Source organism: Pygoscelis adeliae, unplaced genomic scaffold (genome assembly GCF_000699105.1).
Source record: "Pygoscelis adeliae isolate BGI_AS28 unplaced genomic scaffold, ASM69910v1 Scaffold172, whole genome shotgun sequence".
Classification (NCBI taxonomy): Eukaryota; Metazoa; Chordata; class Aves; order Sphenisciformes; family Spheniscidae; genus Pygoscelis; species Pygoscelis adeliae.
In genome coordinates this window covers 1132757-1145418 of record NW_008824338.1, presented here as the reverse complement: position 1 = coordinate 1145418, position 12662 = coordinate 1132757, and the positions used below count along the sequence as shown (strand labels likewise).

The 12662-nt window shown below is 40.2% G+C and overlaps 1 protein-coding gene across 5 annotated transcripts in view; it reads right to left on the bottom strand.

Moving 5' to 3' along the window:
* Positions 1 to 295: 295 nt before the first annotated feature.
* AKAP7 (A kinase (PRKA) anchor protein 7) overlaps positions 296 to 12662 on the bottom strand; it is a 98226-nt gene continuing 85859 nt past the window's right edge. The window contains exons 7-8 of one of the 5 annotated variants that reach the window (XM_009319048.1): positions 1553 to 1764; positions 296 to 523 (exon numbers count right to left, since the gene is read on the bottom strand). In XM_009319048.1, the coding sequence (XP_009317323.1) occupies positions 1598 to 1764 (167 nt within the window). In that variant the 3' untranslated portion in view covers positions 296 to 523; positions 1553 to 1597. Of the gene's footprint in view, positions 524 to 1552; positions 1765 to 4792; positions 6097 to 6347; positions 7070 to 12662 lie in introns of those variants that run through there. The other 4 variants (XR_663387.1, XR_663388.1, XM_009319046.1 and 1 more) reach the window with 4 other exon arrangements.

Below are 12662 nucleotides of genomic sequence, written 5' to 3'. Positions count from 1 at the left end.
TTAGTAAAAGGAGCTTCAAATGCACGCTCTGTTTCTTTGCTCCTTCCTGCTCCTCTAGAAATCACCTCCCTGAGCTTTGCCTTGACTTAGCCTCTGTCCTGCAATATTTCTCGTGGCCCTTCACCTCAGTGCTCTGCCAGAGCGGTATTTCGCAGCCACGTGCTCATTCAGGCTTCCCTCCCAGACGTATTTGATTGGAAAATGTGACTGGGAAATGGGACGTTTGCCTGTACAGTACAGCTGAGTGACAAACACAGGTGTGCACCATTTCACTGACCAGATGCAGAGAATGCTATCGTTTTGCTTCATTTCATCCTTTATTTTTCTAAACGTTTGGACTCATTACATCTTTCTTACCCTGGCAGCTACAATCGGATTTTATCAGTAGCTGCCGGCATTTCTTCTTGGCTTTGTTTTTCTGTTACATTTTGGTTGTCTGAGTTATGACTGAAGTTAAATCATATCAGCATGTTTTCGTCTTCTTCTCTTCTGACTCTTTCAGTGCCTGAAGTTCTCTGTATGGCTGGGGAAAAAAGAAGAACTAAAAATAAAAAGGATTCTGAAAGTGCAATGCTTTCCATGACTTCTAATTCAAATTGTAATTTTGCTAAAAAAAAAACCCACACCAGAATCTCTACAGTCAATCCTGACCTCAAAACATCTCTGCCTTACTCATCTGAAAGAAAGACTCCTTTTATTTCAAATAAGCTTCTGCTGAAATCCTCATGTGTTGTTTCTTAGTCAACGCCTTTTAACTACCCTAATTCTGCATTTTTGATTGGTTTAATCCTTAATCACCAGGAGCAAAAGGGGGCTTTATTTTCCAGCAATGAGGATAGTCCCTTGCAAGAAACAGTTCCACGTCCCAGTCTCTGCTAATGCATTTTGTGTCCAAAAGTCACTAAACAAAGCACGTAAACAGCGGTGGGAGCAGAGACCAGAACCCAGCAGGCAAACTCCAGCTTCTTGCTGCAGAAGTATTTGCTTATCAATGCCAGAGTGCCCTTTTTGCTATGCCAGGAATGGCAGGCATATCACTTTTTGTTTTCCTATGTACTAATTATTGCTCCACTACGAGTGCGTTTTACTTCTCAGCCCAGCCGTCTCTCAGGACTGATTTTCATTCAGTACAAATGTTCTCATTATAAAGACTTAACACGAGGAGAATATAAATGAGAAGATGAGTGCACGCTAAGAACTTGCTTATACAGAAACTGTATTGATCAAAGGAACAGCAGAGCAGAACATGTCAGCATTAACGTGCTCCTGTTTCCAGGGTTCAAACAGTTTCCTTTCCCATAGGAATGGTGTGACTCCTTGCCTCTGAAACCAGGCCAACGTAATGATTTTGTTTTACTGAAATAAAAAGTGCAAAGCATTTCTATAGAACATTATGGTACGTCACTAATGAGCTCTTTGAAAGCAAAAGCACCTTCATCAGTTGCACAGATTACCCCTTATCACTATGTGAAAACTTATGGAAGAATCTCAAATTAAATTACCACATAACCATGACTTCAAACAATTTTCATAAAGCTAAAACAACACTTACTCTATCCGACTGCCCGCTAATCACGCAGCTGACCCACCCACCGTCTCAGTTCTGGGAGGGTGCATCCCTGGGAACTGCTTTTGTCCGTTGGTTTTGGGCTGTCTCCACTGCCTCAGGATCAGACAGTAGACATCTGCAGATGAAGACTTCAGCGAACAGCCACGCAGACCTTCCTCTGACCTCTGGCAGTGCGAGTGAGACCAGAGGTGTCTCTGCAAAGACATCAACCTCTTTGGGATTTCAGTGACAACTTCCCCCCTCCTCCAAAGGGATGGAAACAGCTGAAAGCTACACGAAGCATTTAGTCCCTCATTTTCCAAGGCCAAGACAATATGCCATTAACAGTTGAACAGAGGCAGAGGGCATTCACAGATAAAAGACTGCTTTGAACAAGATTGCGCAAAACAAAGTCCCAGGCTAGAAGCGGAGTGAAGCAAGCCTCAGGCGCCCGGCTACCAGGCTCCACGCGAGGCAACCGGATTCCCTCCTGGCTTCCACAGGGCTGGAGCTGGCTCTGCAGGTAGTATTTCATCCGCAGTGAAAAAGTTTCAGTTTACACTTAATTTCGTGAGCATATTCTCAGACATAACTGAATTTAAAAAGTAAATGTGTGTTTTTACTAAACTTCAACTTACAAGCTCTGCTGAGCGCAGTGGCTTTGCTCTTCTATTTTTCCTGCTTGCTGACTACAGAAATGTGTAGGATCTCCCTCAAGACCTTTATAAAAACAGAATTCTAACAAGACTATATGAGTCACGTCTAGACTGACATAAAAATGAAACAGTATCATTTTTGTCACCAGAATGAAGCATGGCTGACACTCGTTGATCCATGACACGCTCACATGGCCTTTAGGCTAAAATAGCACACACAAAAGTGTGCACAGTCATAATCAGAAACTTCTATAAATACAGAACATGAGGCCTCTTGGATCCTAACTTCCAGGTTGTATAACCTTTCCATGAAGTAGTATTTTACCACTCAAAGCATCATACTTACTTCAATAGGACCATTAGTAGATACAGGGCGTTATCCAGCGTGTGTCCCAATATCTGTGTATCTGGATACACAGTGTCTGAATCTGACCTTAAGCTCCAATCCTCCTTAGATTTATATCACCTTCAGTCAACACAGAAACCCTATTTCGTTGCCTTTTCACAAAGAGCTTGAAGCACATCCATTTGCTGTATTACTACCTAGCTACCAGACGGAGCGCTCTTACACCATGTTCACCCATGCTTCGAGACACTGGTTTCTAAAACAGTCTCTCTTCCCACACCAGAGAATTAGTGTCTGTAGATCAGGACTTACATGGATTTACTGATCTCTCTGGTTACTCGGTCAACTCTTAAACACCTCTGCTGCACAGCTCAACAGTGCACACAATTTATACCAAGGGCTGCTCAGGTATCAAACGTATGGCTTCTGCAGCTTCTGTGGTCTACGCCTAGACCAAGTGCAGATGTCAGACACAGTTTCTCAGTGGGTCACGGCAGTCCAAAGACTTCCGGCTAGACTAGTCCTGGAAGCTGAGCTACTGCTTTTAAACCTGTCACAGACATCTCTACAATCAGCAGTGTAGAAATACTCTTGAGTATGAGCGAGCTAGGAGGTAGAACCGAAAACAAAACACAGACGAACTTGCACCATCTGTTTTGAAATGCCAACGCTTTCCCAGAATAACCTGTGCATCACTACCTCAAGACATTCCCTAAAAGAAGCGCTTGATTAAAAAACAGAATTGTTGTCTGAAAACTTGATTCATGAGTATGAGGAAGGCAACATATTTGTTCTGGTGTGTGCAGCTCAGAGCTTCACACCTGCCTATATTAGGTTCAGTTTCTGTGTATCTGCATTCTTCAGTGCTCATCTTACAGCTCCATGCAAGAGATTTATGCTTTAATTTGGCAGCCAGGCTTCACTACCAGTGGAAAAAAAATAATTAAAAAACAGAGAAAGCAAGAAGAAGGGTTGTCTTAAGAGAATGAATCCAGATGCAGGATTTTTTTTTTTTTTACCCTATTTTGTTTTCAATTTTGAGTAAATTAATATCCATGTCTTGTCAAAACCAGAAATAAAGGCTATGGTTGGCATTTTAAAAGAACGTGAATGGTTTAGAAACAAAAGCCCTGTTGACTTTCATGGGTCAAAACATCTGAAAAATCAAAGATGGGGGTTTAGTTGCTTAAACATAGGTCTCTAGTGTCTTTTTAGAGGCTCTAGGGTATCCTCTAGCCCACAGTTCCTGATCCAGAAGAATACGTCTCCTGTAGGGTTTGTGTCATACTTGCCAGACCCATGCCAGGCCCACTCTAGGGCACCTCAAATGATAGTAGCTGCCTATGTTCGGGCCATTAAGTCCCCTATATTTTATTTTTTCAGAGCTGCGATTCTTGATGCCATCCATAAGAACCGTGAGTGAGCAGAGTCTCTAATAACCAGGTCACCTATCAAAGTGTCTGGACATAAATTCAGTGATTAATTTCTACAGTTTTACTTGAAACTTGTGGACAATGACTGTTACAAGCTGAACAGTATAAAAAGGCACTTATTCGTGGTAATGACTTGCACAGAGGAAAGGGAGATGACAACCTGAAATTCAGATCTAATACAATATTTTGTTTTCCTGTTTTCATAGCTGATTGTCTGGTTTTGTGTTTTCATCTGCAAGTTGGATTTAAATTTGAATAGCTATCTCTGAATGAATTAGTACTCACTAATGTTTGATATGACAAACTTATTTCACATAAGGATACAGTAATTCCAGCATCTCCTCAGCCTAAGGAATAAGGGAACACACTGGGCTCTGTGCAGGGATTTATAGACCTGCTTGTGAAAGTTTGGGTTTTTATCTCCAGTGATGATGGCAAATTCAGGTTTTATTTTTTTCTTACTCTAGAGCAAATCTGAGTCTAATTGTTAAACTCAAAATCAATTTTTGAGGTTGAAGAGTGGATATGCACCTCTAGGAAATTGTACCAGTACCTCCTTCTAATCCCACACTGCCCAGAGTAGAAATTAAAGTTTTCCCATTCAAAACAATAATGTCTTGGGACCAGCTTATCTGCATGAATTTCCTCATATGATTCCAGCACCCAAGCTCTAGATCAGTATCTTGACACAACACCCATAGTCAAGTTAATGGCGTGATTCATACAAGCACTGTTTCTGTCAGGTTTGTACTTGCAAAGTACTTCATTTTATTAAAGTCCATTTTAGAGACGGGTGAAGATGTACATAGAGTGCAAAGGAAAAAATACTTTATTGTGAACATGGCTTGGAGATGCATGAGACGTATTTCAGAATATACTGTTATATATCAAATGAGAAAAAAAAAAAGCTATGACGCATGAGATAAATGACCAGTGCTTGAGACCAATGAAGAACATGCACACAGCTGTTCCAATAGCACAGTTCCGATACCAATCACAACGTATCATATAGTATTTATGATCAGAGGCAATTTTAAACAATGTTTATAAAAATGCAAATATTGGACCTACTCCTGCATTGTTGCACATCCAAAGCTTCAGTGAGTCTTGCATGTGTGTGGAGGGAACAATGAGAGCAAACTGATACCCCACCTCAGGCAGCAGGAGGTAGAGATGGAGGAAACATCAAAAACAAAAGACAAAACCACTGTTCTACAAAAGTAAAAAGGCAAATATTATCCCAAGGAATATTATTATTTTCATGAGAGATCTTAATTGCAGCATCCTGACTCCATTAAAGCCAATGAGAGTCTGCCATTGAGATCAGTGGAGCCTGAATTTCATTCTGAAACTTAAAACATTCTCGCATCAGTGTAAACATCAGCAGAAACAACACGTCAGCATCTATACAAGTATTCAAGTGCTGTTTAAAAAAAAATAAAAATAAAAACCAGACAGTGCTAACCAAAAATGCCAGTACATATCCAAAAGGCAGATAATTAAAAGAGGTTTTTCCAAATATACATTTTAAAGTATTTAAAAGCATCCATTTTTTAGTATTTGTATATCATTGCGACAGAAAGGAACTATGAGAAAAATCTGAATTATTTGCAATGAAAAAGGAAGGGCACAGTGTTTCCTCAGATTTATTTGAAACCAGTATTTTTCCACTTTGGAGACATGACATCCACCTGCACATTCAAGCACGTTTCAAAGCAGTGCTGAGGAGTGGCTGTACTTCATCATTATGAAATATACTCCTTCTGTGCAAGGATTTCAGCATTATTCCTCATGAGCCATTTACACCCATTCATATTTTCAGTAGAAAAGAAACAGAAAGGAAAATTTCTTGAAGAAATATTTTTTTGTCTTTAAACAACCTGATGAGGTTTTACATCATGGCAATTTACAATCATGCATTTGGAGATCCAGAGTCAATACAACTTTTCCGTTTACTGTCAGAGTTGTGCCTGTCTTCAAACAGTTCTCTGCTAATTTTCATGCGGATATCAGAACTGGATAACAGCTCCTTTATCTGATTCAGTCTGGATAACAGGGCCTGCGTTTCTCTGCGCAAAGCTTCCTTTACTAAGTCTGCTTCATGGCTCTTTCCTAGAGGAAAAGAACAATATAATACATTTTATAACAACTAATGTCATTTAGAGTCATTAATGTATGGAGATAAAGAGATCATATCTGGTTTGGACAGTATTAATCGCTCAGCCTTTTGCTCACATTGATTTTTTTTATAAAAAGGTACTTTGTCAAAAAAATATAATTTACATCAACAAATGCTACCAAAAAAGTAAAGAACAGTACAGCATTCTGTCACATTTAAGAGAACCCCCTGCCATATTACATACTGTGTAATAGTATCTGCGATGAATATCTGTAGTGGTAATTTTTAGCTTGGGGTTGACTGTTGTTGACTAGGAAACAGCATGTGCTCTCACATGGAGTAAGCAGCCCTGCGGCAGTGCCAAACCCTCGGGCGGAGAGCATCGCTTCCACTTATGGCAAGGCCTCTTCCACGGCCGTTCATGACAATCCAAAAGGCAAACGCAAAGGGTTCAGTTTCTCTTCATAAGCAAGGAAGGGACTCTTGGTATCAAGGGCCAGTGAAGACTGGAGCCGCCTGCTTCACCATTCTTGCCTTTTTTCCACCGTCCATCCCTCCCAGCCTTCAACAGATTTTCAGCAGTGGAAGCACTTATTAAACTGGTAGACAGTGTCCTTCGATTCAGAGCAAACTTTTGATAAGAGACTCACAAAGCAGAGTGCCTGTCACCCAGCACCACTTAGCAAATTTGAGTGGGGAGCTGGGACGTGTTTTTGTGGTTATTCTTGGTGGGACATTTGCTCCCGGGCTTTTTGCACAGCGCTCACTTGCTGCTATCGTTGTCGCTCTCATTCTTACTGCCGCTTTCTGCTTCTTTAGTTTTCACGGGGCTTCCATCAGTCTGTCTGGTTTTGTTTTGCGTTTCTTCTAAATATTGCTGTACAGCCTTCAGCACCGCGTTCTCCACCAGCCTTTTGCTCAGGCTCACCAGCTCTGCATCATCTGGCTCTGCTGCATGTTTTTCACCTATGCGTCACAACAGACAAGAGAAGGAATTCATTGCCACGGAAAGGTAGTAGCCGTAATTGTATCAGGAGCCTCTGGCTGAGCTGGATTTTAAGTTATTAGCTGCCTCTTCCTGACTGTAAAAAGTAATTTCCCCCTCCTCAAGCTCTGAATCAAAATTATTTCATGAAGATGTATACAGTATATCAGATCAAAAATATTTCACTGCTCATCTTTATTGTAACACTCCAGTAAAAGCCACTGGCTAACACTGTGAGCACCCACTCAGCTTAGAAGAGGAAGCGTGCAAAATTAATTTCTTCTGGTCAATCACCTGTGCCATCTGGGCGAAGATGAAGAACATAGCACATGATGAATTTACATTTTAGCAGCATTCTTAAATGTAGCTGCCCCTGTTTTGTGATTTTGCTTAATAAATCTAAAATCTTCTACCTATTTATTCATTGCTTGTAATTCAACAGTTTCTCATGGGAAAAATGACTAAAATGCTCTAAGCACAGGTTTGAAATTTTTTTCTAAACAAAGCATAAAACTTGGAAAAACCATATGCTCCCTCTCTGTCTCTCTTCTGTCTTCTAATTTAAAGCTCTGACATTGAAGGAACGCAAGTTCCAGCAGTCTATTCTTAGATATCTGCTGATAAAAGCAAGAAGCTGGCATTTCCCTGCTTTCTTAAGAGTTCACATGAACAAATATATGTAACGAAGTAACTGCATATATAGTGAGGATTCTCATACATCATTACATGTATTTTGAAATTGTACTTTTCCATGAATCATTTTCCTAATAACTGTATAGCCCTCTACAGCATCCTCCTTTTATGAAGAACGCAACCCAGGAAATGCAGGTTTTATTGTCTGGTTTCCACTGGCCATGAAATCTGCCACTTTGCAATTTCTTGCACTGAGTAAGTAACTGCTGCCCTCCATCTATATTTAAAGGCCATACTTTTAATGTCCTTTTCTGGAGTTAGCATTCTGCAACCAGTAATAGGCTGCTTAGTCACACACATCTGGTGAAAGAGATACTATTGTATGCTCTCAGCACAAAGCTCTGTACTGTTCAATTATCTAAATTTGCTCTTTTTCATATATGCAAATTTTTCAAGTTTGCTAGCACATATAGATTATAGTTATAAAAGACTTTTATTAGTCTTCATAGCGGATTGCACAACCCAGGAGTGATTTCACTGATAAAACATAATTCATATGGGGATTTGAGGGGGAGAGGGAGAGGAAAACGAAACTCTTCATTTTCAGAGGCAGCACCTTTATTAGCTGTTAATATGAGCATCCCGCTCTGGAACAGCAACACAGACCAAACTCTTCCAGTTCCAGGCCTCCACACCACTGTCACTGTGGGGAAGGAAAACTGTGCTCTCCAGCTGAAGAGTCATCAGATTAGACCTGGGTAAAGCATTTCATTACATTTTGGAAAAAGGTTGGAAAAATACTCTAAAAAAAATATTAAAAGAGGCAGCTATGGGAATAGTTTTGGTTAAAACAAAAAAAAAAAAAAAAAGAGAAAACATTAAAAACAGGTTTAGCATTTGCAAGAAGAAATCTTTTAGGTTAATATGCGAGTCCGAGGCAGGCACAGGCACAATTCCCAAAACCACCCAAACAGCTACATACTCCACGTTCTCTGGCCCACTGCTTACCATGTTCCTTCGCTATCTGTAAATCCTGGGTTTAAGTCTATCCCTTAACTTACTTAGAGGAGGGACTTAATTCAGGCTTTTATCTCTCAGGAGACTTATGATACATGAAAGCAGCATCTCCTCCCAGCTTTTATGAATTGATCCCACATGCTCCTTTGAATGGAGCCCTTTGATTCCAAATTTCCTTTGCTTTTATTAAAGATGCTCGACAAAATGTTTTGGTTGTCCCAGTCTATTTATTCACTAGCAAAAAAAAAACCACCACTGTGGTTTCCAGTTGGAAAGTTTCTTATTTTTCAGAATTGCTAGTGAATCACAGAAATTTTTACTCACACAGCTCTAATGATCTGTCCACGCAACTCTGAACAAAATCAATGGGAAATATGGTGCTCAGCCACTCTGACACTTGACCCTATAGTACTTAATATGCAGAATATGACTAATCAGTCACAGAGGCCTCCAGATACCACAAAACAGTAGTTATTATATTTACTCAGAATGTAATTTTACTTGTAGTACCTTATGCATTATTCTTACAGTCTAAAAAAGGACAGAGATCTTCTCTCATAAATATTTTCTGCAAAACAGTTCTCATTTACATATATATGTATAAAATCCATGTATCTACTATTGCATTTAAAACTTCAAAGTAAGTAGATAGCTCACTGTGCAAGTAATTTCTTAAGCATGAAAAAAGTCAGACTACTTAAAATGAGCCTTCTAAAAGTACAGTTTATATAACTAGAGAAGAATGGTTTGGGTTTGGTTTCTTTTTTGGTAATATTTTGAGACATTCATGGCTCACCAACAGTCTGGAGTTGAGTCTCTAATACCTCCTAAGTAAGCTCTGTATTCTCACTAGGAAGACATACACGGGATCTGACTGACATGTGAATGCGAATGTGTGCACGTCCCCGTATTATGAAGAGCGCCCTTGGATTTATCCGTCCGGCCACCTTGGTGGACTGGCACATGGGGCCATATGATTCACTCATGCTCTGTTTATATTCTCAGACTCCCTAAATAGCAGTTGTGTGAGTGGCTGTGCAATGCTGAGGTTCACTGGCAAGGTAGTTGTATAGTATTGTATCATTCCTATCCATGACCGTCGACAAAAAGAAATAGGTCACATAATAACAACAGCTATTGATCATCTATATTTACTTGATTATTTAACACACATATAGGTCCTGTTTATCTCTCTCTCTCCATGCTGCATCTGCTGCTTGCCTGCTTCTTAGATGTATACAATTCCTTTGCAGCAGGCAAATGCTTCTTTGTGTAGATTGTCTTACGTTATAGGAATTACCAGAATATCAGTAAAAAGCCATTGGAGATATAAATGTTTTAGATTTAAAAGGGAGGTTTAAAAATTCAGAATTGCTTTGTTCGTAAACTGTTCTGAAAAGGGAACAGATACATCATGTGCACTATATTTGCATCTATGCTGTGCCTCTTAGTATGGGCTGTGCCGCTACTTTATTTCTGTGCCTGTGAATAAAAAACTTCCACTGCCTTCTCCTGCACGTGGCTCAGAATAAAAATGAAAAAACCCTTTCATTTTGTTTATCCCAGAGTTCTCTTCTGTAATTTTCAAAAGATGAAAACAAATTCATGCTCTGTGAATGTATCTCAATGCATCCGTGCTAAGCAGTGCTTTTTATTACTGAAACCGAAGCACACCTATTGTCCTGAAATGACCACTATTTTTTACAAAAGGGAACTACCAACTGCACAGTTATTCAAAAGGGGCTTTATGATCCTACAGCGCGCTGCCAGCGGTTATGGACATGAACCAGATCCCTGCAACCAAATCCAAGTTTGGATTCAAATTCACTGCAGTATCTCTCTACTGGACTAGGTATACTCTCCAAGTCTACACCCCCTTACGCTTTACAAGACCGTGATCTGGATTTTTAAATACTGCATTGGAACAAATCAGATTTCGTGGTCCTGGTACAGCATTTTCATGGTCCTGACATAACCTGTTTTAGAGTCCATGTGGATATCTCCAATTTGGAGAGAGGCAGGACAGTTACTTGGATCCCTCTCCTGTTTATACTACTAGTCCATTTTTTGTGAGAGATTTAATTGAAAGAACCAACAGTGGATCCCTTTTACAGAAAAAGCCAGTTTTACAACCTTTTACCAGCTACACTCCAAGACAACGTCCTGCAATCCTTGCCTCATGGCCTCAACGCACTGGGTTTTGTTTTTCCCTCCAACAACCTTTCATCACAACAAAATGATGCCAGCATGGGGCAAATTATAAAAGGAGACCCTTGGTATTTTGAATAGGTGACTGAGACCAGCTGGGAAGTCTGTACTCTGGCAGCAGAGGTTACAGTCCGCACCCTGGGGAGGGCTGTGGTAACAGACATGCCTCTGCCTACCCTTTGTTTCATCAGTTTTCTAATACTGTTTTTACAAAATCTAGAAACAAAAAAAAACCCACAAGGGCCTCAGGCAATCTTTCAAAAACTAACCGTTAAAAAATTCCTTCTGAATACTGGAAAGCTTCATTTTTTACTTACACTGTGCCTCTGACTGACACCAAGAGGGTGAGCCAAGTCACTGTTGCAAACCCTCAAAGCTTTCACCACAAGACTCCCTTTCTATGGTGACTCCTCAGTGGCTCCAACGCATGATAATCCCTTAGTGTAAGATAACTGATTATTACCCTCTCCGTACAGGGGCAAAAAGCTTTGCTGGTGTGCAGTATAGCAGGAACAGGACTGGAAGGAAGGAGACAACTACCCTAACTATTGGCAGACTAAGAAACCTTCAGCAGATGAATATCAATTATTTCTGCATATGGTAGGGTTAGAGAAGACAAAGGCAGGCCAATAAAGCAAATCCCTGACAGATTTCAGCGTGTGAATTCATACAGTTTCCAATGTCAGTGGTTGTGCCTTTATCATGGTTCACTAACTCTACGTGATCAGGAAAAGACCTAAAAGCGAAGACATAATCTATACTCACAATGCCCAGGCAGATGTAGACTATTGCAAGGCTGCCATGCTCAGCTGCAGCCTGTGGAAACATCTAGTTTTTGCTACACTAGACCTTTATGTCTGCAGAATCTGATTCAAAATTTAATTAAATCTCATTGACTTCCATGGGAATTGGATGAGGTTCCCACACCTACATACTGAACTGCAATGTCCTGTGTGTCAGACCCATGTGCTGAACCTTTTCTTTACTGAGGACTTTCAGATACATTTGGTAGGCCATATATAAACAGAACTATAGCATTAGAAAAATACCATCCCCCCTTGCCCTGCAAAGACAGTGAGTCCACAGTCCATAATAAACTGCATAACAAGCTACAACCAGCCACCAGACCGTACACTTCCCACCCTTGCAACAGACTGTGAATGAGCCAGCACAGTCAAGATGATGGTTTTGAAGTAATGAACACAAACATGAGCATGTGCCCATATCTAATCAACACAATAAGTATAGACAGGAAAGACACAACTCTGAACATTTCCTCGTTAATTAGGAAGGACTTCCATGAAATGTCTCTTGAGTAGTCACTTAAGCAATGGGCACAAATAAGGCACTGAGAGGAAGGGTGAAATTATAATCTCTTTATTACATGATGGTGATGACATTTGTGTTGCTGGGTGTTCCCACCGGATGTTAAGCAGCGTGCATAGCTTAGCTCTCCTCTTGGAAATCTAACAAACTTCTTTAGTTTTACATATGTTGCTCTGTAAACACAGAACTGTCTAACAAGGCAATACAGGCAATAACAATCTGTCCTTCGTGCTGAATACATGGGTTTCTAGTTTGCTGGAAAGATTTTTTTTTTATTTGATTTGGCCCACCATGGAATAAACCCAACAAAAATAGGAATTTCTAGTGAAGAGGAAATTAAGGGTGTTACAGCTATTCAAGGAAAATGGTGCTCTTGCCAGTTTCAGTGAT